The sequence below is a fragment of the Amia ocellicauda genome, chromosome 20 (genome assembly GCF_036373705.1).
Source record: "Amia ocellicauda isolate fAmiCal2 chromosome 20, fAmiCal2.hap1, whole genome shotgun sequence".
NCBI lineage: Eukaryota > Metazoa > Chordata > Actinopteri > Amiiformes > Amiidae > Amia > Amia ocellicauda.
This window is the reverse complement of record NC_089869.1, coordinates 11,560,068-11,586,758: the sequence shown is the minus strand read 5'-3', so window position 1 is coordinate 11,586,758 and position 26,691 is coordinate 11,560,068. Positions and strand designations below refer to the sequence as shown.

Sequence of the window (26,691 nt, the reverse complement as noted above, 5' to 3'; positions counted from 1 at the left end):
TGAGTCCCTCACTCGCAGACCTTGTAGTTCCTGGTCTTTTCCTGGGGGGTGGGGGGGAGGGAGGGAGGGGGGTGGGGGGCAGTTGGGGTTTGCCGTCGTCGCTCCACATCCCAGAGGAAGAGCCCCGGTGAATGTGATGGAACTCATGTTTGCCGAGTGGGAGGACGGGGAGAGGTTCTCTTTCGAGGACTCGGACCGCTTCGAGGAGGACTCCCTGTGCTCCTTCATCTCGGAGGCGGAGAGCCTGTGTCAGAACTGGAGAGGGTGGAGGAAGCAATCGGCCGGACCCAACTCTCCTACTGTGAAAGTCAAAGGTAACCGCAGTAATTACAAATACAGTCAACAAGCCATATGGAAAACGCCTACAAGTACTGTTCAGTTTCATTAGATTTGTAATAAATTTGGAATGAATATAAATGTGAGTTTTCCTCATGGGAACATTGTATTAAGTGGAAACTTTGTATTTTAATTTCAAGTTAGATGACACACTTCTACTCCACAAGATTTTGTCATTCATTCTTTAGAAGATTTTAAAGTAGTATTGTCATTACTTTACATTACTACGTTGTTTTGGTCTGTAGAAATGTCACCTAGATCTTTTTGTTTATTGATCCTGCTTCCCTTCAGGTTTTCCTCCCATAGGTAACCCTGCCAATCTGCTGTCAAAAATAACATCCATTGAGGCTATATCATTTTTAATTTAAAACCACAAGTCAGCACTGTGCCTTCTACTCTACTCTCCAAAAAATACTCCCAACCACCATTGAACCCAGCGAGAAACTGAACACATATTAACACGTGCTTGTACATAATACAGTACAAGACAATCAGTGCAAGTTACAATATACGACAAAATGCAACTTAAGTCCTAGTTGTTGAGAACGAAAACCAAGCACAAGAAACGGTGGGATGTTTCAGCCCCAATTCTCACCACTATTATGATTACTTTTTTGTGTTGAGCTTAATTAGTTCAAATGACTAGCGGGTCTGACTTGTATTTTCCAGGCTCTCTAGGTTTTATAGGGTTTCTGGACCCGGGCCAGCGCACCAGGGTTTACACCTTCCCTCTGCTTTGAGATGGTGCCACATACTGTACTTAACAATGGCCACTCTGTCAGAGCTGAAAGTCACAGCTGAATGAATGCTCATCCAGCTGCACAATGTCACCCCCACCCCCACGGGAGACTCCGTAACCTCTGAACTAAGAACAGGGTTGTTTTTTTGTTAACTGTTACAGGGATGAAAAGCCTTGAGAAAATCAGAGTGCCCTACATTAGCATTGCTTTGTAATGTGCTTCAGAGTTGCGTTCCCACTACGACACGGACAGATCGCTTGATAGAAGGAAGTGTGTTGGACCGGTATCCTTGTAGCCTATTGGCACAAAGATGCAGGTATCTACTTACCTATCTAAACTGCTCACTTTTGGCCATGGTCATCCTTTACAACATCCTTTACTTCTGGAAAATCACAAAGTTAGCAACTGAGGTTGTATTGTATTGAAGTTTGTTGTATTCTTTTGGAGATAAAATGGACAACATTTGTGTAGATGGGTGCAGTTTGTAGAAGAGCCACGGGTTGGATTTCTAGAACTCGACCAGGGCGTTCGTTTTTGTGTATAAACCTGAGGCGCAGATTGCTGCACAGCCTAATTGGTTTGAATTGCTCCACAATGCTGTGTTATGTTATGTAACATTTCCTTAACACACCAGAGCGTTTCAATGCGGCAGCTGATTAAAAAAAAAAAAAAAAAAAGAAACCCAGCACTTCATCCCAAAGTTCAGGTTAACGGTCTAAATGAAGCGATTGATGGTACTTGATTCAGTCTCCGCTTGGACTGTCATATAAGTGTAATAAAGTAATTTCAGTGCAGTTGGGGACAAAGCTCATTCTCTGACCAAGTGTGGTCCCTGTATCATCCATAACAGTCCAATTTACTTTTAATTATGGACTGAAAAGGGTTAAAGTAACCTAAATGGTAAAAGTAAAACGGACAATAGGGATTTTCTTAAGTGACCATTGCTCCCAGGCTATGGTCAATAGCAATGTGGGTGAATGCCAAGCCAGGGTTTCTCCGGAGTGCATTTGTTGACATACTGTGAAATCTCGTGCTGCTGCACCGGTGCCTTGTACTACTCAGCACTGTTCGAGAGCAGAGTGTTGTGCAAAGGGTACGCTATCAGCCCTGCCAACCCCCCTCATGAGTGATTCACTGGAATACATGAGCTGGTGTTTCAGGCTGTTTCGAATTAGGCCACATCTCCCCCTTTGCCAGCTGGAGGAAAAACAGCCAAATGTGTGAGTCTATACCCTGGCCCCCGCCCCCACCGTGTTCTTAGAATTTCAGGAGTTTTTTTAAACCCTGCCTTAATATTTTAGTTTTGTTTCCTGTTCTTTCTTTTCCTCTTCTTCTTAGAACCAGAAAGGAGGATAGTTCAGCCGTGTTTACCCTACCAAGTTTTCTAGATCTGGTTTTCTTTGTAAAGTAGGAGCACATATGTTTGTGGAAATCTGCCTAGTGGGACCGGGAGCTTTTAGGATTAATGGTCAGAGCTGATGGACTCTGAAGCCAGTGCAGGCTAATATCAAGGATCTCAATCTTTTCTGCAAATTGCAACCCCCTGTGGTGTGAATGCGTACATTGACATGCCTTTCACTATTTTGTGCATAGCGGTTACTTGCACAAATATCAATACCATGTTAAAACCTTGTGCTGAGTGTTTTCTAAACTGTCTAGTTATTAGAGCTCAAGAGGAGGGGTGGCCAGAAACTAATCCCGATGCTTAGGAGGGCTTTATGGTCTGATTAGTGAGTCTTTTTTTCAAACTGTTCAAATAATGACTGATTTCTAATACAGATTTTGTCCTCCAGGTACTACTGATAACCTATCCTTTCTTACACTGTAGAATAAAAAAATGTTGAAGCAGGTATAAAAGTACATGACATTATATTAATAGCTGGTTTCACTGCTCTGGATTACCACCAGTGTTGGATTACATTTCCTAAAATAACATTGTTCCAGGACTGGGAAGTGTGTGCAACCAGCCTTGGAAGTGAATTGCTTTCTGTGTTTCTTTTGGCAGCAGGTTTTAATGTAAGTTTGAGCATCTGTGCTGAGTCACAGTAATGGGCACTTTAACCACCATTGTAGTCTGTATCTCCTGAAAGCAGTGACTCATTGACTCTCCCATAGCCTTGGCTGAGCAGGTGTGACCAGGCTGTGTAACACCTGGGCCATCTTTGTGCGTTCGTTATCTGTGAGTGGGCTCAAAGTGCGGCACTGTCCCAGGGGGCTGCAGGAGCTAGTCTGGAATGGCCGTGCTCAGTCAATAGATGGAGGAAAGCATGGTGTGGTCTGGATGATTCGTTCTTAGTCCCGTCATTACAACGTGCTTTTAATTCCATCTGCTTTAAATGCACTTAATGTTTCCACACAACAGTTCACTTTTATTTTGTTATCGGATATTTGTATATTTTGAAAGTGGAATGGAATATAAGGGTCCTTATTGGTCAGGGAATGATAATCCTTTTTTCGTGTCATAATAAAATTATTCTCCCTTCCTAGCTTGAATCAACCCTGACCAGATTTTCCCACAATTCTTTAGTCCCCACAAACCTATGACCAATTCCAATATTTGCGTTATGAATCTTGTTTCCAGTGTACCCGTATACCACAGGGTAATATAGAGCGTTCCAAGCTAATCTCTACAGTAGTCATCCAGTGATGGGCAATGCTATGTGTGTGGGGAGTCTTTCTCTGTCACAGTACGGCTCCATGCCTGCAAAGGGCCTCCGACAGGCTCGGGTATGTGTGGAGACAGACGGACGCACACAGCACACAGTTGTTGAGAGCAAAACGCCCGACTCAACCCTGTTTTTGCGTGCCTACTTGGTGCTGCCGTGCCGTCTGTGGGAAGGAGTTCTGCTACTCTGGTACAATGCCTTCTATTGAGCACAGCTTCAGTCTCCGTTTGTTCAGATTCACAGCTTTCCCTCCTGGGGGTGTTCTCTTCAACGTGCTCGGTACGTGCAAGTACTCTGAATGATGCAGACAGAGTTGGACTTCCAAAAAATAGTTTTTGCAAGATTGTTAATTGTACAAAGTAATTGTATGCTTTAAGACTTGATTGGTGACATGGGCACCAGTATTTAGGATAGTATGTTTTGTGGTTAAACCCTGTCTAAGAAAACCGAGTCTTGAGGACTACTGTCTTGGACTTGGTATTAAACTTTGGCATGTGAGTTGGTATTCGGCTATTTTGAGACCGGAGCAGTGACTACTGCAGAACGCTCAAGGGTAATTAGTTTAACAGGGAGTTCACAAGTTGTATGACAAGCAGACTGGATGTCTGTCTTGTATAGCGCAATGAAAACACTCAGCCACTCAAGCCATTTAATGTTTTGTTAGAATATCAGTGTTAATTGGCATTGGAAATTGGTCTGGCCTGCTCTTTCACAGATTTTGCACCTCCGTGTTTGTGCTTTCTATTCCCTTTGGATTTTTAGAATGTTCCATCATTCTTTACATGGATGTGCAGCTTTTAATGTATATATTTTTTACAAATACCTTTTACATAAGTGTTTGTCTGCCACATTATAATACATCTTGGAAGGTGAGTATTGTGGCTCTTTTCTTTTTCTTTCCCAAGAACAGCTTCTGAAGAACCTGACATATTTGTAACATGTTGGCTGCCACACCACACTTTTTTTTTTGTGTGGAAATGGCAGAAATAAATCTTGTTTTGAAATAGAGGAATGTGTAAACTACCAATTTAAAATTGCAATAATTAGACGCTTCAAAACATATTTTAATTAAAGAACAAAACAAAAACAAATTAAGCAAAGGTGCTTATCATGTTGGAAAATGTTTTTAATGTAGTGCAGTGTTTCTGTTGCTGCTAGGCCACCCAACTCTGAGCATTGTCTTGCTGTCATGGATTTATTCACTTATATGACTGATCCACCTGACATTAGTCTTTTTCTATGAATATTAATGGAAAATTCATGACAAAACATCTCTTGGTTCATAGGTTTACTTCTGGTGTGTGTGTGTGTGCAGATGGTGTTGCTACCCTTTCATAAAGCACAAGTATTCAGTCCATAGATTGTGTTTTTAATTCTGTATATTCAAATATTGGAAAGAGGTAAGACAAAAGTAGGCAATTGTGTAGTTGGTACTTATTCATCGGGGAGAGGGGCAATGACTGTGTAAGAGCAATGGAGTTAATAATGTGTGAAATTGCAGCTTTCTCCCATTTGCCAAAAGGCTTACTATAGTTTGGCACATGCAAGCAAAGCAAAGTTTTTGTCACCATTAACGATTTCCTCTTGACTTTCTTTGAGACGCATCAGCTCCAAATGACTGCAAACCCAGCTTAGAATGTTCTAGTTTTACTTCCTCTGTCCCTCCAGATGGTCAGGTGATCCCGCTGGTCGAGCTCTCTGCCAAGCAGGTGGCCTTCCACATCCCCTTCGAGGTGGTGGAGAAGGTCTACCCTCCTGTGCCAGAGCAGCTGCAACTGCGCATCGCCTACTGGAGTTTCCCCGAGAATGAGGAGGACATCAGGTACGGCCACGCCCTCGCACACACTGCCCGGTCATACCTCATTGCAACCTCTCTTGGACATTCAACAAAGACGTTGAACGAAGACACAGTCGTTGTCTGGTCGAAACATGTTCAATTTCTGTTGTTTTTAGTGTTGTTACTGTGTGAGTGTTTGCTCCAATTTATGCTCTGTGTTTTGCTGCAGGCTGTACTCCTGCCTGGCCAATGGCAGCGCTGACGAGTTCCAGAGGGGAGAGCAGCTGTACCGGATGAGGGCGGTGAAGGACCCGCTGCAGATCGGTAAGAAAGGGCACGACCCGCTCTGTGGGAAGGGGAGGGCGCTTCTATGATGTTACTAAATGAATGACATTTGCCCCCAGCTGGGAAATGCAGCTGAAAAGTGTCTTTGACCGACGCGTGACTTTGATGGTGTTCGATGAAAAGGGGATGACTCCACTTACAGGGCTGTGGGGATTTAGTTTTTCAGCAGTAAAATATTGATGGAGCTTTATATACTCTCTCAGGATGTGTTCAGTGTGTGTTGGCAGGCTCTCTTTTATGAGCCATTTATTACCCAGGAATAAGCTATTTGTGCTTAATGAGATCCAAAGTTAAGCATAAGAATCTGAGAGAGGCAGCAGTAGTCTGTAATAATGCAAACGATAAAGGTACAATCATTCTCACATTGCTGTAGGAAAATCACTCATCGCTATATTGTTCAACTTTCAACAGACGTCAGTTGAGATATGCTGCATATGCTTGATACTTAAGCCTACATTGACCACAGGTCTGCCATATATTAACCAAAAACATATTGTGTTGTCTTCCATAATCCAGTTTTGAGCTCGACGTGTCATTCTGTCATAATGACAATTTTCAAACATCTCAGGGTAATGGATGTCCCCAAAATTTTGAATCTGTTTGGGCTTCCAAGAAGAGAAATAGTATGGTTTGATTTCACAGCAAGGGAAAAAATCTGCATTGATAGTGAAACAAAAGACGTGTAAATGTCAGCCAAATATGTTTAACAGTGTTCAGAGCAGTGAAGGGCTTTTCTCTGTAGGAAGCAGGAGCCAAACTGTTATGAGAAGGTAGGGGAGAGTACTGTGCTTGGTGTTATTTAATTAACTTAACCTAATCATTTAAACACCTGACAGCCGGACTCAAGTTTAATAAGAGTCAATATTTTGAAGTCTATGGCCTGGCCTTGTGTTGTTGTGCTGGGATAACCTGGGAAACCCCCTTGGTTTGATTTCTCTGCAATACAGTTGTAATTGTAATTCCCCCTCCTGCATTACACATTTGATGTTAACTATGCCAACAATGCCCTGAAACCCTGAAAGTGTTTAGAATTTGTTTTGTCCTTGTTTGCATTTAACACATTTAAGATAAACGCGTGCTTCAGAAACATCTGCTTGGATATTTTACTAAATGAATATCTCTTTAGTCCAGAGACTGCTTCTCAACTCTGGTTGTCGGTGGTATACACTTGACCTATCCCCTAGCGAAGATGTTAGTGAGGTGTCCTTTGTCTAAACGGTCAAAGCTGTAGTATTTTTTGGCTTTTGGGTCCTGAAATGTAGGCCACAGCTTCATATGAGATCTACAAGATAGTTGGCTATTTCTGTAAACCCTTAAATCAGGTGTGGTACCTATGGCTGAGCTTTCCTTGCATGCAGATTGCTGTGCTCTCGTAACGCAGTTCAGTGTGAGAGATCTTGCTTTAAATCCGTCCTGAGCTGCTTTCGTCGACATGACACGACCATGTGAGGATCCACTCCTCGGCACGGGCGTCTCCCAGCATGCCAGCCCTGCTCTCCGCTGATGACTGGATTAAAAAGGCTCGGCTCTCTCTGGACTGCCAGCTGGAATCGGGAGGCTGGATTATGTCCAGATTGCAGCTGGAGTGGGGGGGGGGGGAGCCTCCTGTAAAGACACCATGCCACATGGGAAAATGGATCTAGATGACAAGACTGTGGTTTCTGGTTAATGACCAGTACAGGATTGCGGCGTGGCTTAAGGGCCAACATTTTCTTTCTGTTCTGCGAGCACAAATGAATACGCAATTGTTTTGTCTGCCAGATTATAAGAGTGATTGCAATCATGAGGAGGCTGCCTGGCTCGTTTTCTGTGCTTGGCTGGTAGCACGTTGTTGATCTGAGGATCTCATCCAGCTGTTGCTCAAAGGGTCCCCAAGAGTCTGCTTCAGCCGCACGGCAGAAACGTCTGTTTTCCGAGCGCTGGATTTAATAGTTTCAGTTGCTCATTTGAAGACCTGCTGCTACTCTTGAGTCAGTCTCATTCATTTCCAAGTCCCCGCCCCCCCACCCCACAGCACAAACGCGAGGCTGCATCTAGAAGTTAAGACAACAGTGGGTAGAAGACGAGAGCTTTTCTTCTGCCTTTGAATGCAGGCGTGTCCAGTCCAAGACAAACATCCTCCAAATGTGGCCTGCTTTCTGAGTGCAGTTCCACAAAACTGTCATATCAAGTAATATCAATTTCCCCTCTAACTCTCTGTGATCTCTATCTTTGTTATTTGGGATAAGTGGGCACAGAGCCCAGCCGGACACAGCCCTTCAGTTCAGGACAGCCCAGATCTTGCCGTTTGTGCTGTGGAGATGAATGTTTGCTTCCTACAGAGAACAGCCCTTAGCTGTTCTGTACACTGTTAAACATGTTTGGCTGGCACTGTTTTTGTAATTGTTTTACAAGCTTGTGCAGCAATAGACCCTTAAATACAGGTCATGTCAGGACCTACTGGTGTCATGGCTGGAGGCTGCCCTCAATGAACTTGCTCTGTGAATGACACGATTGATATCTACAGCTTTAACTTCCACTCTGTAACAAAAGAAAAAATGCCTTGGTGACATTAGAGGACATAAAAAGTGGAGTTATTTCATGAATGCACTGTTGGAATTTTGCTCTACCATAGATTGTAGTGAGTTTTTTTTTTTTTTTTTTTTTTTTTCTCCCTCACCCCGGCTGTGTTTTTCTGATGCTTCGTGCTCAGATGAATGGATGGATTAATAGAAATTGCCTCTGAACATTAAAGGATTACAAGGCTTTTAATATCCCTAAATGACTATAAGTGATGTGGCTGCGTGTAAAGTGTCATTAGCCCGACTAGGTTCACTGGACTTCAGCACCAACTCGAGAGGAAGTGAGAATATTGAATGGAACAAATTCCTTTGTAAAGACTCTCTTGTGCCACGCAGCTAACTGATATTCTTTCTGATGTTTTCTAATTGTTAATGAATCTGAGATGCTTTCTGATTATGATGCATAAGCGAGTCATTCGGAAATCCCAAAATATCAGTTTTTTTCTGTTTATGAAATACCTCCCCACCCAATATACAAATTGGTCCCAGGGAGTTTGTTTTTTATTTTTATCATGAGCAGCAAGAAGGTGCCATCAGAATAACAACAAAAGTAGCTCAGTGCAACCACCGTTACATTTAAGAGCTGTTTAACTTCGATTCAAGCCAGCTGTGACAGTTGCCTCCTGGACAAGTCCACCTCCTACAGCCTTTATTAGTTCACTCTGGCAGGCAGCCAACGTGTAAAAGGCTGTGCTTGTCGTCTCTTGTCATAATACTAAAATAAAGGGTGTTTCATTTCCTGACTGCTTAGCCTCAGCCAGAGCAGTGCTATCTGGCGCTCTGGGTTGTGCGAAGACCTTTGTTTTTCTCCGCGAGTCCACTGGCTGGCTATTTTGAGAGGAACCACTTTCTATTATTCAAAGTGCGCCTCATGCTGACCACAGCACGGCCTGTTTAAAGCCGTGCCTAGACGTGTTTTAGAACATGTCTGAAGATTTCCATCCAAAGTCACATCCATAGATTCTTGTAATCGACCAGTTTTCAAAAACGCTTAAAATCTGATCATTATTCATATATGTAAAATGCTTCGTGAGTTGTAGAGTTAGAGACTGAAACATATATGTTTATGCATTTCCTATCCCTCTCTATATATCTGCATATTTATGTCTTCCTCAAATCCTGGTCTCTCTCATAGTTATTTCATTTCAATGCTGTTGTCTTCATAGTATTCTTATTTAATTATATTGAATAAACTCTTACGCAATCCGGTGGTAGATGAGGTGACGCGTCTAGAAGAATATAATAAAGGTGGTGCTGTCAGACGCTCACTGTAGTGCGGCGCTGTGGTCCCATGTGTCTCAAGGCTTGTCTTCAATGTGGAAGCGCTGTGTAGTGGTGTGATCTTCTGTTTTTAATCTGCTTTGTCAGGCACTGAGCCGTGTCTCACCCACTCCCCGCTCTCTCTCCTGGCAGGTTTCCATCTCAGCGCCACAGTGGTGTCTCCCCAGGCGGCCCAGTCCAAAGGTGCCTACAATGTTGCCGTGATGTTCGACCGCTGCCGCATCACTTCCTGTAGCTGTACCTGCGGAGCTGGGGCCAAGTGGTGCGCCCACGTCGTGGCCCTGTGTCTCTTCAGGATACACAATGTGAGTGTGAGCGTCACTACAAACCTCTACACCTCGCACACAGGGTGCTATGCAGGGTTGAGTGTAAAGAAAAAAACACTGAACACTAATACTACTTCAGTTTGAGGATTACCTCTGATACTTAAAAAAAAAAAAAAAAATCTATTGTCTCTTCTAGTTAGTTGGGTAATGAGTAGGCTGTCTTTTGATCTTTTTCACCTCTCACTCTCAACAGAGAAAAACAAGGGCGAGAAAGTTAACCCTCCGCCCCCCCGTCAAAGTTTTATTTTTGTTCATCCTTCTCTGATTCTTTGCCAATATGAATAGTATTTAGAATAATAGTCACTGTAATACTGTAATATTTGGTTAACTAAACTCTTATAATAAACATTTCAGCTTCTGTTATGTCTACATGCACACTCACAAACACACACACACCTATAGAAAAAATCTATAATGATGGCATCCCTGTTCTTGCACTGTATAGCTGTGCATAATGTCTCTGTATGTGTATATATGTATTATATTTAAGATGTGTGTGTCCACTGTGCTTGTTTAAAGTGTGTCAGGGTGGGGGTGCAGCCCTGCACAGCCCTGATATCCTGGAGAGGGGGCTTTGCACAGCCCCGGTATCTGCACTGCTGGTGCTTTGAGCTGTCTGCCAGGAGTAGGCATCTGGCCACATCAAGGGCCTCTGTGGGCAGCAGCTCGCTCAGTCTCAGCACCGCAAGCGCTTGTGTTTTGTGCCTGCCTTTCAACAGTCTAATTTCATGTGTGTCGCTAACAACAAGACACCCGGCTCCATATCGCAGCTGTTTGGACGGAATAAGTTTCAGAGAGTTCTGAAAATCTTACTTTCTAGCACAGCTTATTGAACTTTGGCATACTTAATTTTACCCCCAGTTTGATATTTCAAAAGGAACCACATTTCCTTTGTGTATTTCCTCTACTGATGCCTGACTTGTTACTGACATTGTGTTAGAATGTGTTTAGGCTTAATGGTATGTATCGGAAGTCTTTGGCAAACTTATTCTGCAAGTTACAAGGAAAAATAAAAATCCTCAATTGCAGGATTATCTGTGTTCTGTGTCGCTTTGGTGATTTACAGAACAGACGGTGCAATTCTCAAATGTTTTAAATCTCTGAAGCACTCTGTAAACGGATCCGACTGGAGAAATTGTCAAACCTAGAGTGAGAAGTGCACAGACTTCTCTTTCATACTCTCCCAGAGACCATTACAAAATGCACGTGAGCCGCATTAGATATGGTATTAAAAGCTGTGGATTAGCTGCAGAGTAATTAAGCACTGTGTGGGATTACGGTCTTCCTGCCCATATTGACCGTTAGTTATGTGAAACTAAAAGTGGGAGTGTAGCTACGGTTCTGAGAAATGCTCCATTTAATACTGCTTGGCTGTGCAGAGCAGTTCCATGCATCGGTTTCCTACTGTAATTCATTGCTGGTGCCTTCAAACTGTCGTGCAAGGTGCTACAGAAAGCTCACAGTGCTGGGTTTGTTTATTGGTGTAAAAACGCCCTGCGTGGGTCTCTGGGTGTCTCAATTTAGCCTGCCCTTTTGGTGTCGGGGCTGTGAAGGCACAGTGTGGTTTTCACCCGGGAGTTATCGGTGCGTTTATCTGCTACAGACACTCTTGCAGAAATCCCCTGTGTCACGCTGGGCAAACTGAGTTTACATATAGCACACCCAGCAGCTCGGAGATAGCGGCATCCACGGCAGGAGCTTTGCAATAGGACTGCAACAGGACTTGTTTGTGTTGCATTCGTGTCTTCCTTTAGTGTTGGAGCTGGAAGTCATGGCAACCTGCAAAACACATCGTCACAGTAATAGTTTTAATGTGTATATATTATACTACACTAACCTTATGTACAGGGGTTTATGATCTGTTGATAATGTTGATGGTTCAAGCAATTGATGTGATTTGAGATGATTACAGCATAGTGCAAATGCTACTCATAAGGAGGCAGAACTTTATTTAATCTTTGCCATTTAAGGGAGCAGTTTTTTCTTTTGTTTTTACACTTTTTGTGGCATAAATCAATCACACTTTAATTGTGAACGGTTTCTGCCTGGTAATTTATGGTACGCATCATGTAGAACAAGTTGAATATAAAGTAATTCTTGGCAAAAAAAATATAAGTATTCTATAAAATAATTCTTACATAATCTATGGATTGTAATCAGTATAATTGTGAAAGTTACAGATGTTTAGCATGGAATCTTCAATACCTGTGATGTCCAACCTTTATAGGGCTAAGCAAACATTTTCATGCCCAATTTACACTGTTCACTTGGAAGGACACCATTGTTCTTAAAAGGAGACTTAAAATGGAAAAAATGAAACCGTGCACATTTGCATTATTCAAATAGTATTCGAGTACGTCCCATGTGTTATCATTGCAGTTACCCCGAGGCAGATCTGAATGGTGTGTGGGCTCCCTCGTGCAGTGTGTGGTGTGGTTCTCAGTGGCACTACCAATGTAGATCACACAAACCTACATCACGACCCAGGCTTGAACCCTGCAGCTGCTGTTTTGTTTTCATACAGATATGATCCCAGGTCGGGTTTCAGTAGTAGATATAACAACTAGAGCTTAAGGTTTCAGATCCAGCTGCTGATACCATTTTCTCCGGCCTCCTCCCCAGGCTTCCGCGGTGTGCCTCCGAGCCCCGGTGTCCGAGTCCCTGTCACGGCTGCAGAGAGACCAGCTGCAGAAATTCGCCCAGTACCTCATCAGCGAGCTGCCCCAGCAGGTAAGAGTCACAATGGCAGTGGACTCTGAAATTAGGAGGATTGTGGAAAGGATCTAGAGGGAGGGCTGAAGACCGTGGGATTCCTGTTTGTGGGCTGAGTCGTATCGGTTTCTCGTGTGTGAAGAAAGCTGATCTGTAGGAAAGAAGTTAATCTGTATCTGCCCACTCTGTAGCGCTGGTGTCGAGATCAATAGACTCTCTATAATCCCCAGGTCCTTTAAGACTGTTTTTTTTTTTTTTTTGTCTGGTACCAGATACTGCCCACGGCCCAGCGCCTCCTGGATGAACTGCTGTCGTCCCAGTCCACGGCCATCAACACGGTCTGTGGAGCACCAGGTACAGTGCACGCACGCCCTGGAAGTCGGCAGCTGCTTAACATGATAAGAGCTACAGAAAACTATGGGTCATCTAACCTGTTTATGTACATGTATTTATAACTAGAAGCCTTCCATATTAAAACGCCCAAAAACCCTTAAATTGTGCAGTTTTGTGTAATTGTACTGAATGGCATTTGTTTTACCCCTGTGTCAAGGCACTCCTGTTAATATGACAAGGATCAGTTTATGGATTTATCATCTTTGGTTCCATGCATTCTGTTTACTTTCCTAATCGGTCACTGCGTTTTGAAGAGCTGTTGCACAATCCTAAAGGAAGGTGTTTATTGTGGGGTGATTTAGACACTGAGGAGGGATGAAGGGATCACTAATCCTATCAATAATGCAAACCCTCTCTCTGCCTAGACCCCACTGCGGGCCCCTCGGCCTCTGACCAGAGCACCTGGTATTTGGACGAGTCGACGCTCAGCGACAACATCAAGAAGACGCTGCACAAGTTCTGTGGGCCCTCACCAGTTGTGTTTAGGTGAGGTGGAGCTGGGGAGCGGGCGGCATGGGGGTGAGGAGGAGCAGCGAGATAGCTTTCCCAATCTTGTATCTATCCTCTGTGCAGCTGCGCTCGGTTTCTGTTCTTGTAACCTGTGGCTTTCCTGCACTGGCTGCCAAATTGACTGTGGTTATTGCACATGACTGGGGGAGTGCTTCAGAAGAAACCCAAGACTGTGGTTTGCTTTTGCCTCTGCATAATTTTTTTCAATGTAATGGTTATTTTTTTGTTATAATCGATCAATAAAAGTATACTGGTCTTTAGGATCACTGTTGATTTCTCCATCGGCCTGTTGCCACCAGCTTCACGTTGCATCTTTTGAAACCTCCGATCTCTTTACATTTCTTGCACAGACTTATTTAGGGGTTGCCCTTAAATTCAGCCCACGAAACACACTTGTTTCTTCTTCACACAGTCCTGAGACAGATCTGGGCAGGGCCACAGAAACCTCTGCCCCAGGGAAGCTGGGTAGCGATGCTGGGGGCCAGGCCGGTCCTCTCCTTGACTTTGTTGTTTCCCCGCAGCGATGTGAACTCCATGTACCTGTCATCCACGGAGCCTCCGGCCGCGGCGGAGTGGGCCTGCCTGCTGAGACCCCTACGGGGACGGGAGCCCGAGGGCATCTGGAACCTGCTGTCCATCGTCAGGGAGATGTTTAAGAGGAGAGACAGCAACGCGGCACCTCTGCTGGAGATCCTGACGGAGCAGTGCCTCACCTATGAGCAGGTACAGATCCCCTTCTCACACACACACACACACACACACACACACACACACACATTGACGCCAAGCTATGCATGCATGTGGGACACCATTCAACCCACCCTCTGTCATCAGGGTCTGCTCCTAAACAGTTGCCCTCTCCTCAGATCATTGGCTGGTGGTACAGCGTGCGCACCTCCGCCTCTCATAGCAGCGCCAGCGGACACACGGGCCGCAGCAACGGGCAGTCGGAGGTGGCCGCCCACGCCTGTGCCAGCATGTGTGACGAGATGGTGGTGCTGTGGAGGCTGGCAGTGCTCGATCCCACCATGAGCCCCCAGAGGTAATTCACTCTGTAATGCTTCAACTCTCTCCTCCTGCTGGGCATTTGATTTAGGCAAGTGGAGAGGGAGGGAGTAAAAAGTGATATGTGATGTATTGTAAATTGTAAGTCTCCCTGGATACGAGCGTCTGCTAAGAAATCTAATGAAGATAATGTTATATTGCTGTGATTGCAATCAGGGCTGGGGGTGTGGCCTGCTGTAGTCACCTGTGTGTCTCTGTCCCCAGGCGCTGGGAGCTGTGCGCTCAGCTGAAGCAGTGGCACTTGAAGGTCATAGAGATCGTGAAGCGCGGGCAGCACCGCAAGTCCCTGGACAAGCTCTTTCAGGGCTTCAAACCGGCTGTGGAATCCTGTTATTTCAACTGGGAGGTGGCCTACCCCTTGCCCGGCATTACCTACTGCAGCGCCGACAAGAAGAGCGCGTCCTTCTGCTGGGCCAGGGCCGTGCAGCTGTCGCGGGGGGGAAGGGCCGGGCCGGGGGATGCCCAGGAGCCCGGGGGGGGTGGCAGCCGAGGCGGCGGCTTGGAGGGGGGCAGCGGATCTGATCACAAGGGTCGTGGTGGCCACTCCCTTCAGCAAGAGGTGGCAGTCAGACCCAAAGAGACCATCATTGGAAAGAGGAAAGGGCTGTCTGCTGGAGGGGGCAGCGGTGTGCTTGTACTGGGGGGCAGACTGGGAGGGGGTGGGGGGCTGTCTTTGGAAGAAAATAAGGGAATGTACAAGGGAGGTGCGGGCGGGTCCTCCTCCATGGGTAGCAAGGCCAAGCTGGCTCAGGGCGGGAAAGTCTGCAGTGGCCCGATCAGTATCGGCAGCAAACACGGGAGCAGCAAGCGGCGCACCAGCAGCGAAGACAGCTCCCTGGAGCCCGACCTGGCCGAGCTCAGCATGGACGACGGCTCTAGCCTGGCGCTGGGGGCCGAAGCCAGCAACACCTTCGACTTCTTGCCCCCTCCGCCTGAACTGCTGCCGGCCCCCAGCCCCTTGCTGAGGGAGCCACGTAAGTACAGCGTCAGCAATAGCGCCAAGGAGCCAGCGTTTGAGGGGAAGAGGGTGGCCCACGCGGCGCCGGCCCCGGAGGCGGCGGCCTGCTTCTCCAAAGAGAGCGTGCCTGCCGTCTTGGAGAAGGAGGTGGAGCTGGAGGCCGAGATGGAGCTGGACGGCAGCGAGGACCCCAGCGAGGACGGCCGCCCCCCTGCCCCCGCCGCTGCTGCCTCCATCTCTCCCGCCACCTCTGCCAAGCCGCCCCGAGCTCACAGAGAGGGAGAGGTGGACCGGGCCAAGCCGGCCGCAGCCCCAGAGCCCGTCGAGGCCGCCGACCCCGTGGGAGAGGATGACTACCAGGCCTACTACCTGAGTGCCGCCTCAGAGGAGGGGGGAGAGCGAGGGGCGCCGGATGGCAACCCCGAAGAGGAGCCGGACATCTTCGCTGGGATCAAGCCACTGGAGCAGGAGGGACAAATGGAGGTGAGTCGAGGGACTGCCTTTGTATCACTGAGCTCTCTCTCTCTTTTTTTTTAATTGTTCCATTTAACGGCTTCTGATTGCTAAGTGTGCTCTGCTCTGCCGTCGTATTGTAGGCATGTCAGCTGTAAACCCAATCCATCTGTTTACTCTGGAAAAAGATTACAGTGTCACTGCTTTAATGAACATCCCTAACTTGTTGGTTTACAGCCAAATCGTGGCCCCTGGGCATTTCCTTGGCACAGTCGGTATACTCTCTAAATGTTAAGGTCTTATTGCTCAGGAAGTGCAACTGTCATAGCTGCTTAAATTGAATATGTTTGCAGCTGTTATTACCACAGGAATGACATGAAATGGGGAAAATGATTGCTTTAGTGATAAAATGTGCATAAAGACAATGCAACATGATCTAGATATATATATGTATGGCTTATGTTTTTGTTTAAATGTATTACTACCATTTTATTTCCACCGACTGGCTCAGTCATTTTCATCTTTAATTAATGTCGTCTCTCTCAAGCTGAACTGGGAGCTGCATGCAGGAAATGAGGCGTTCAGAGCTCAAAAGGGCAATTCGAGATGTATCTGTGAACTGAGACCTCCTTATATTTGGAGTGACTTTGTTTATAGAGGAAATGATGCTTCCAAAATAGAATCTCTCAATCCTGGCTGATGGTCTTTTCGGGGACATGCATTTTTTATCTGCTCTGATTTTATTGTAACCACACAGCACCTGACCTAAGAATAAATGCATTTAATTGTTACATATTTATACATCTTTATTACCTGCTTTGTTGCTACTACTGATAAATTAAAGATAAAGCTTGTCACTGCAGAACATCAGATTACAATAACATTGTGGGCTATCCATTACATTTTTTTTAAGTTGATGTATGTAAAGAGCAACAAAAAATAAACATCTAAATGCATCCCAATTGCCCAAATTATCAGGCACTTTTTAAAAATAGGCACTCTCATTTAGTTTGAGCAGGATAAGTACGGTCATTGTGTGACTACCGCTGAATTCAATACCAACAGCTGTGATGCCTGTTTGATGTAGAAGAGCATTTTTCCAGTTTTAACAGAGCCAATGGAACAGCAAAAGAGATTTTGGCTTTTTGTGGTTTACATTTTTTTGTATTTCATGTAGTAAAAGAGTTTGTGGTAAAATCACAGATTTGGAGCGTAGTAGTCAGGGATCGGCAACAGTACCTAGCTGATGTAGTTGTTTCCTTTTTTGTGGCAGTGTCCTATATGAGCGTGTTTCCCCCTGTGCTGCAGGTGCTGTTTGCCTGTGCGGAGGCCCTGCACGCTCATGGCTACAGTAACGAGGCATGCCGGCTGGCGGTAGAGCTGGCTGGGGATCTCCTGGCCAACCCTCCTGACCTGAAGGTGGAGCAGCCTCAGACCAAGGTGCCTGTCCACACCGCTCTCACACACACACACACACACACACACACACACACTCACTCTCCCGAAACTGTATAGAAAACTTAGATCCCCCAAACTGGACTTGTTTTTCGATGGTCTGTGAAGGGCACGTGAGTAATACTGTCTCGGGTGTCTCGGCAGGGCAAGAAAAGCAAAGTGTCGACTAGCCGGCAGACCCAGGTGGCCACCAACACCCTGTCCAAGGCAGCCTTCCTGCTGACGGTGCTCAGCGAGAGGCCCGAGTACCACAACCTGGCCTTCAGCACCGGCATGTTCTCCCTGGAGCTGCAGCGGCCCCCGGCCTCCACCAAGGCCCTGGAGGTAACTTATTCATTCATTTATATCTCCCCTTTTCAACCATTGAATAACTGTTGATTCCAAAAAGCTTTCTTCTTTGTTCTAGCTCTAGGTTTAGGTTCTTTGTTCTAGATTCTAGGTTATCCCACAGTTCCTCGGAGTGACCTGTGAGATTGTACCTTAACCAGCCCTCACTGACACTTATGGGGAGTGCCCATGAAGTTCCCCCGTGCAGTACGTCACTGACCCCTGTGTGACCCCGTACCCTGTCCCTGCAGGTCAAGCTGGCGTACCAGGAGTCGGAGGTGGTGGCGCTGCTGAAGAAGATCCCTCTGGGGCTGGTGGAGATGAGTGCCATCCGAGACCGCGCCGAGCAGCTGAGGGACGGCAACTTCTGCGACTACCGGCCCGTGTTGCCCCTCATGCTGGCCAGCTTCATTTTCGATGTACTCTGCACTCCCGGTCAGTCCCTCAGGGAACAAACTGCACACGGCTCTGTTCGCACATTGCCCGAGTTCAACCCCCACCCCTCTCGGCCCTGTGAGGCCAGTGTAGGCCCTTAGCAGACTGCAGAGCACTGCGGCCCATTGTTTAAGTACTGTTGATGCAAGCAGGACAGGACTATGTAGTTTCATTAGATTTTTTTTTTTCCCACTTGATGTCTAAGATTTGTGAGGTTTCGTAAATTCCTGCGATTTGATGATTTAATACTTGTACACAATGACGTTCTGTATGTGTAGGACATAAGAGATATAGAAGATTCAGTTTCTCTTAGTAAAATGAAGATTTGTGAGAAAAAAATTGATTGCCAATATAATTTGTATAATTTGCTGGTGTCTCTTTATAGCAGGTTAATTAGACTGGCAATGCTGTGCTATCAAAAGCGATAATTATTTGAAATTGCTTTGTATGAGTCAGTTGCATAAATGTTTTCTAATAACTGAAAAGACAAATTTGCAAAGATATGAAATAAGCTAAGAAGCATGACATATCCCAAATATGCTACAGGCATATAGACACACACACACACATACGTACACACACACACACACACGTATAGAATACTGTTATAGCTCCAAAAAATGATACAGTGCATAATGTTAATGGTGTGATTGCATGTTTTTCATTTGAAACATCAGGCCAGGGCAGTCCTATCACGTATCGGGAGACTGTGTTTGATCGTTTTGCTTCCTGTACGGTTCCTGCAGTGGTCTCTCCCACGGGCTCCCGGCCCCCGAGCCGTAACCGTAACAACGAGATGCCAGGTGATGAGGAGCTGGGCTTCGAGGCTGCAGTAGCTGCGCTGGGTAAGACCCTGCGCCCCGCTTATCTCGCTGTACCAAGAACTTCTGTTTAAATGGTTTTAATATTTTCAGAGATACAGAGCCCTCTTGTGGTTAAGTGTAAATATGGCAGGTCTGTCAGGAGTATTAAAGGCCTTGGCATTTCCCACTCTAGCTCAAAAATCGAATCCTCCCTCCTCCATGCATAAATGAGAACAGCACCTCGTAGAAATCCCAGCTGTCTTTGTTCCCAGTGCAGACACTTCCCTCGCATCAGTGCTGTGCAACCAATATTTCTCAATCACCCTGCTGATCGCTTTGCCCCGAGCAATAGCAGGTACCAGGTCTGGACTAATGCTCCCGTCTAGTCCTTTTAGCTGTTGGGTATGTGATTTAAATGTGTCTTGGGCCCCTCTGTCTGACATCATTAGTACCTCCATGCACATTTAAAGTAGATGCCTGTCTTTGCTGAGCCATGAGAATATCTGTGTGGAAAACAGTGTCTGGCACCAGCCCCTGGAAAACCATTTAGCCAGATCTTTTAACAGGGAGTCTTGTGCCAGCGTAATAAATGTGCCGCACTGAACACCCCACTATAATGATAAGGACGATTACAGCCGTTTAGGACAATTATTACAACAACATAATATATACACAGCAACACAAACTGGTATATTGTTTCTTGGAACAGTCGTTTGAAAGAGAAGGGGGAAAGAAAAGCTGCAATTAAGGGATCTTGAATCTTTAACGTGACTGTGGCGTAATTGGGCTCTCGGGTGATCCGTGATATCAGTGTGAAATTGCACAATTGTAACCCATCCCTGGTCTAGGTTGAGTTCTTTCTGTTCACGGAGTAAAAAATGAGCTACTATATACAATTCCCCTCAGTGGGTCTACTGACTTGGAAAATTACAGTATTAGTCACCAGTATATACGTCTTTGAAGCCGCCAAACACCAGCCCCTGGGAACCAAATGTTTTATGTGGGGCCAGACATGACCGGAAGTATGGCCTACTATACAAGGAGCCTGTTTGACTGATTCTCTCCTTCTCTCGCCCCTGCTCTCTCTCTCCCAATCAGGGATGAAGACCACAGTGAGCGAAGCCGAGCACCCCTTGTTGTGTGAGGGGACGCGGAGGGAGAAGGGAGACCTGGCCCTGGCCCTCATGATCACTTACAAGGATGACCAGAGCAAGCTCAAAAAGGTGACCCATGCAGTAGAGCTCTGTGGGAGATCTGAGCCACCCCAGATTCTAGAATTCCTCAGTGGAATTTGGAGTGGAGTATCAGCCTCCTTCGTTTTCTGCTTGGCGTTGTGGTGCATCCATCTTTTATATGTCAAGTCTGCTGATTATAATACAGGGAAACTCAGTTCTGAGGTGTTTTATTTCCTTAAGAACTTCTGTGTTTTGTTGCAGATCTTGGATAAGCTCCTGGACCGGGAGAGCCAGACCCACAAGCCCCAGACCCTGAGCTCTTTCTACTCCAGTAAACCGGCGGCCAGCAGCCAGAAGAGCCCCTCCAAACACAACAGTCATGGAGGGGTGGGCGGGGCCGCGGGGGGTGGGGCCAAGCACTCCGGCCCCGTCGCGGGGGGAGGGTCCAGCGCTGTGCAGGCAGTGGCCAGCGGGGCTACGGCCAATCACCAGCCTGGGCTGTCGAGCTCCGTACAGGGCACGGCGGGGGAGAACTTCAGCGACAACAGAGAGCAGGGTGAGGAGAGAGCAGTGGCAAGAGTGTGGGGGTGGGTGCTCAAGGAAAGATCTAGTAACTGGGTAAGAATCATTGAGGAGATGTTGACTACGTGGTGTTCCTACAAACCTCTTCTGTATGTGCGCCCTGACCTGGTTTGACTTGATATAAACAACAACCCCTTTGTCTCGCTGTAAACCCAGGAGGAACGCTTTTCCTCTCAGTGGTTCTTTGTGGTTTGACCTGACTGAACTTGTGTATCAGCCACTTCTCTGTCTTGCTTTCCAGACGGGGCCCAGCCCTCTACCTGCGAGCAGCAGAGCGAGGCAGCCCCATTCAAGCCCGAGGGCACGGTGCCCAGCCGCCTCGCCCTGGGGGGCCGCGGGGCCTACAGTGGCCGCTGCTGGGGGTCCCCGGTCCGCCAGAAAAAGAAGCACACAGGTAACCATCCCTCATCGCCTGCCCGGAACGCAATAATGAACATAGTATCCGAAGCCAGCTGCTGAATTTTGACAACCTTTCCCTTTGACGTTGCTGCGGGTTGAGTCTGTGCCATTCCCTGTGTCGACAGGCATGGCGAGCATCGACAGCAGTGCCCCCGAGACCACGTCCGACAGCTCGCCCACGCTCAGCCGGCGCCCCCTACGAGGTGGTTGGGCGGCGGCCTCCTGGGGACGGGGCCAGGACAGCGACAGCATCAGCAGCTCGTCCTCCGATTCGCTGGGCTCCTCCTCATCGAGCGGCTCGCGCAGGGCTGGCGGCGGAGCCCGAGCCAAGAGCGCCGACACCAGCCGGTGAGCTGTGAATACACTGCGCTCTCATCACTCCTCTCGGCTCCCCGCAGGAGCAGCTGTGTCCTGTCTGTTTGCACGGAGCGTAACTTAAACATTGCCTGAGTTCACGCTGGCTCACAGGCAAGCATGGAGATTATTCAAACCAAACACGGGCTCCGGCAGTGTTTAAGTAGTCCGGCCAGGGTCTGACTCCATGCTGCCTACTGTTTATCTGTAAAGCACTAAGCGGACAGGGAGATGTGGAGAGCAAATGTGTGCAGTGCAGTAAATAAACCTTTCTTAAACCTGATCAAAGTTTGTGCCACCAGTGATTCCAGGGGGTTTTCATCTGATTTGCTCTTGCAGGTACAAAGGACGGCGCCCGGAATGCCACGCGCCCCACGTCCCCAATCAGCCCTCTGAGGCGGCGGCGCACTTCTACTTCGAGCTGGCCAAGACGGTGCTCATCAAGGCCGGAGGCAACAGCTCCACCTCCATCTTCACCCAGCCCTCTGCCAGCGGGGGCCACCAGGGGCCCCACCGCAACCTGCACCTCTGTGCCTTTGAGATCGGCCTGTACGCCCTGGGCCTGCACAACTTCGTCTCGCCCAACTGGCTCTCCAGGACTTACTCTTCCCACGTATCCTGGATTACAGGTGAGGCTGGGGACCTGGTCTCTGTGTCTGGTGTAGTGAAGCAGAGTCTGTTTTGCTGTCGATTGTAATGTGACGGCGAGCGTCTCAATGTGTCTCAATGTCCAATCTCCCCCGGTTTCGATTTGTCCCCCGTTTTGGTGTCTTCAAATGGGCCATTGAGGTTAATTAAGGGAATTCTCGCCCTCTCTCTGTCTTCCAGGCCAGGCCATGGAGATCGGCAGCGCTGCTCTCAATATCCTGGTGGAGTGCTGGGATGGACACCTCACCCCTCCCGAGGTGGCGTCTCTGGCGGACCGAGCCTCGCGCGCCCGTGACCCCAACATGGTGCGGGCGGCGGCCGAGCTCGCCCTCAGCTGCCTGCCTCACGCCCACGCCCTCAACCCCAACGAGATCCAGAGGGCGCTGGTCCAGTGTAAAGAGCAGGTGTGGACTGAGGATGTCTGGGGTGGAAAGTCAGGTGTTGTTCAAGTCTTTGCTTGTGACGTTCACCTTTGATTTTAACCTCCCCCTTCTCTGCCGCTCGCAGGACAACGTGATGCTGGAGAAGGCCTGCATGGCCGTGGAAGAGGCTGCCAAGGGCGGGGGCGTGTACCCGGAGGTGCTGTTCGAAGTGGCCCACCAGTGGTACTGGTTGTACGAGCAGACCGTGGGGGGTGGCGTGGGGTCCCAGCGGGAGGGCCCAGCGGGGGGGTGTGGGGCCAATGGCGGGGCCGGGGGCCGAGGCCCCTCCGAGGCAGGACGTGGAGGCCTGGACAGCGGGGGAGCCATGGAGACGGGAGGCGTGGCCGTGACCGCCACAGTGACCGCGGCCGCCGTGGTGCCCGTCATCTCCGTGGGCTCCACCATCTACCAGTCGCACGCCATCCCCGGCTCGGCCATGGCGCACCCCCACACCCAGAGTCTGCACCCCTACACCACCATCCAGGCCCACCTGCCCACCGTCTGCACCCCGCAGTACCTGGGCCACCCCCTGCAGCACGTGCCCCGGCCCACTGTCTTCCCTGTGTCCGGGGCCGGATACCCACAGGTAAGGGGAGAAGCCGGGAAGCTGTCTCCCTCGTTCGGGGGACACTTGTCTTTTTCAGTATTGCTTTATAGGCATCTTTACAGGTTCTTGTATAGTTCAATCGATGTTTATTCTTGTTTTTCAGAGGGTTTGATGTAAAAGTTAAGTATGAAAAGCACTCTGTTTCAGAACGAGCGAGCAATTTGACTGTTAAGATAAGAGCTGTGTTTTCCTTTTGTTTTTCTATCACGAATATGGAAAGTGGGGAATCTTCTGACAGTGTCAATCCATAGTAATTTTTTTTAACCTTAACCTTCTTAACCTTGTTCTGCTGCTGTCTTCCTGACCTCACGGCCTGTTCTCTCTCTCTCTGTGTAGTTCTGGCTCACCAGCAGGGCCTGTGCCCAAGAACACTGTCTGACTGACTCTAAGTGTGTCTGTGTGCCCCCTCAGGGAATGCACCCTGCCTTTATTGGAGCCCAGTACCCTTTCTCAGTGGCCACAGGGCCTCATCCGCCCCTGGCAGCGACTGCGGTCACCTTCCCGGGTGTGCCCGTGCCGTCCATGACCCAGATCGCTGTCCATCCCTACCACACCGAGGCCGGCCTGCCTCTCAGCACCACTGTGGCAGGTCAGCGAATCACCCCCGATTTCCCGTTTTGGGCAGTACAACCATCCTTCTGTATAAAAAGTGGATGAAGCACATCCAGCACGTCCGGCACCACCTGGTCTCCCCAGCTGACCTCCACTTGTCGCTGTCGTTTCTCCCCAGTAGGTGGTGTCCACACTGGCTCCACTATCCAGACAATCCAGGGGGCTTCTCTTCCTGGCCTCTCCTCCCAGCCCGCCTCATTGGTCAGCACCCCCTTCCCTTCTGAAGACGAGCAGCACAGCCAGCCAATCAGCCAGCAAGGCCTGCACTACCTGCACTCCGCCTACAGAGTCGGTGAGATCACAGGAAATACACCGACCACTTCTTCCAAGGCCCTGTTTAAAGCAGTAGAAGGGAATGATAGCATATCCTGTTTGCTACTGAAGTATTACTATCTATACAAATCTCCATAGCAGGAGATTCCCTGAGAAGCGCGCTTAACTCCCACGTTTAGCATTACAGGACAGATGTTTAGCCGTTTTTAATTTCCTCTGAGGAGCAGCAGTATTTCACCTTAATGGCCCTCGCTCTTGCTTGCTCACAGACTAGCTGCCTTGCGCTTCCCAGTCTCTTATTGCTTTCCCCGGCGATAACTGCGTTTTAATTGCCACTTCTCCCGTGGTGTGTCGGCCGCCTCGTTCACTGAGGATGCGCATCTTCAATTAAAAGGGGTAAACGTGGGCAGCACCGCGTTACTTATGTAATAGGTCACTGCTACCTGTTGTTACGGTGGAAGAAGGTATTTTTTTCCTCCCGGGAGATTGCTTTTGTTAGGTTATATTTAGCATGACTCTGGTAGTGTGTAATAAAATGTCTGCTTGGAACCAGATCACGAGTGTGATTATCTACTGGGGACGTGGGGTCTGGGAGCAGCTTAGACTAATGACATTTTTGGGTGATTCCTGCTGTTAAAGCGTGCACTGACTGCTCCCTTTCTGCCACTGAGACACAGCTGGGATGTCTTATGCACTGGGTTGTGTAACTGTGCTTGTGGATCATTGAGGGCACTATAAAACCACTATACACCATGTCATGCTCCTTTATCTCTGGGTCTCGATATTGCTCTTCAATTGCAAGGTAACGAAGACCTTTTTGGGCTCAATGAGCCACTGTATATTTACTTCAGCTTGGTTGCTCATGTGCTCTGGTGTTGTGGGCCTCTGGCGTGCCAGGGCCTGTGATTATAACAGACTTCTCTCTCTGCCCGATCAGGTATGCTGGCTCTGGAGATGCTGGGGCGCAGGGCTCACAACGACCACCCCAACAATTTCTCCCGGAGCCCTCCTTACACCGAGGATGTCAAGTGGCTGCTGGGGCTGGCTGCCCGCTTAGGTGAGCTGGACCACAGAGGAGGGCGACAAGGCTAGTATTGGGAGGAGTTGGCGGGCACCTTTTTTTGCCAACATGCATCTGTGTGGGAGAGGGCGTCGGTGCAGTCTGAGTTTCGGCGCCACCGTGTGGCGTCCTTCTGTTCTGTTTGAGCTTTATGAGATCCGCTTGTCAAGTCGAAGTGCCATACCTGGTGCGGCGCGGAGCTCTAACCCGGTGCGTTGTGCCCGCAGGTGTGAACTATGTGTACCAGTTCTGCGTGGGCGCCGCCAAGGGAGTGCTGAGCCCCTTCGTCCTCCAGGAGATCATCATGGAGGCCTTGCAGCGGCTCAACCCCGCACACATCCACGCCCACCTGAGGACGCCCGCCTTCCACCAGCTGGTCCAGCGCTGCCAGCAGGCGTACTTACAGGTTGGCCCAAACGCACTCCTCTTGCCCCGACTCCAACTCTGCCACACAGTGGTTTAACACGCCCTCCTCCCTTCCTCCCACAGTACATCCACCACCGCCTCATCCACCTGACCCCCGCCGACTACGACGATTTCGTCAACATCATCCGCAGCGCCCGCAGTGCGTTCTGCCTCACGCCCGTGGGCATGATGCAGTTCAACGACGTGCTGCAGAACCTCAAGCGGGGCAAGCAGACCAAGGAGCTGTGGCAGCGGATCTCACTGGAGATGGCCACCTTCTCCCCCTGAGCACACAACGAGGCCTATCCGCGATGAGCACACTGGCCCTCCTCTCCCAAATGCATCTACTTTCGTTTTGTTTGTTACACACGCACACACACTTCACGCCCTTGTCTGCAAACACATTACACTGTCAGCCAGTCATTCAGTCAGAGCTCTGATCCCCTCAGAGAAGCAGGGCAAGATAGGATCAGCAAACGTTTTGAATCCTCTTTCATGTTGGCTCTCCATCACTCTGTTGCTTCTTTTGTATCACCGAGTCAGTACTATCCCTCTCATCTCACTCACAAATGATGCCCTCGCAAAATCCCCCCCGCCATCTCTCCTTCCCTTAGTGGCACACACGCACGCACACACACAGTAAGGCCTCCAAGCACTGCCCTCTCGCGTTCCCTCCCCATTCACTGACATCTGAAGTCCGGCTCAGCCGCCCGCAGTCTGGTAGATGGCGAGTTGGTTGTAAGCATGGTTGATAGTTTTTTATTTTTATATATAAGTGTTTTTTTTTGTTTGTTTTTTTAATGAAACCACTGATTTTGACAGATGCATACTGCAACATTCCTCTGTCTGGGAGGAGTTTGCCTCCACTGGCCATTTTTTGGTGTTAAAATTTGAGTATTTTACTGATATTTAAACACGAAAAACTAAAAATAACTTAAAACAGGAAAAAACAAAAACTGTTTTGAAGTTATAAAAAAAAATTATATATATATATAATATTAAAAAGAATGA

The 26,691-nt window shown here is 48.1% G+C and overlaps 1 protein-coding gene across 9 annotated transcripts; it reads left to right on the top strand.

The window, feature by feature from the left end:
- The first annotated feature begins 66 nt into the window (after positions 1-66).
- On the top strand, positions 67-26,109 carry zswim8 (zinc finger, SWIM-type containing 8). Of its 9 annotated transcripts, none has more exons than XM_066693713.1 (26): positions 67-314; positions 5,411-5,564; positions 5,749-5,843; positions 9,839-10,011; positions 12,655-12,762; positions 13,017-13,098; positions 13,503-13,623; positions 14,169-14,370; positions 14,514-14,689; positions 14,917-16,153; positions 17,432-17,563; positions 17,723-17,902; positions 18,157-18,340; positions 19,087-19,185; positions 20,242-20,366; positions 20,580-20,874; positions 21,142-21,294; positions 21,425-21,647; positions 21,993-22,282; positions 22,482-22,705; positions 22,809-23,309; positions 23,742-23,919; positions 24,064-24,234; positions 25,153-25,272; positions 25,503-25,681; positions 25,765-26,109. In XM_066693713.1, the coding sequence occupies exons 1-26, from the start codon at positions 137-139 to the stop codon at positions 25,966-25,968; spliced, it is 5,784 nt and encodes a 1,927-aa protein (XP_066549810.1). In that variant the 5' UTR covers positions 67-136; the 3' UTR covers positions 25,969-26,109. The 9 variants fall into 9 exon arrangements, with proteins under 9 accessions (XP_066549810.1, XP_066549809.1, XP_066549812.1 ...); XM_066693712.1 differs by having other exon boundaries at positions 24,061-24,234; XM_066693715.1 differs by having other exon boundaries at positions 23,721-23,919; positions 24,061-24,234.
- Positions 26,110-26,691: the final 582 nt, after the last annotated feature.

What these genes read in the sequence shown, in the direction of transcription:
- zswim8 (XM_066693707.1), top strand. Translation starts at nt 137, where the DNA reads ATGGAACTCATGTTTGCCGAGTGGGAGGACGGGGAGAGGTTCTCTTTC. An exon ending in TCAGCGAGCTGCCCCAGCAG is followed by an intron (nt 12,763 to 13,016) that starts GTAAGAGTCACA and finishes GTCTGGTACCAG; the next exon opens with ATACTGCCCACGGCCCAGCG. An exon ending in AGTGCCTCACCTATGAGCAG is followed by an intron (nt 14,371 to 14,513) that starts GTACAGATCCCC and finishes CCCTCTCCTCAG; the next exon opens with ATCATTGGCTGGTGGTACAG.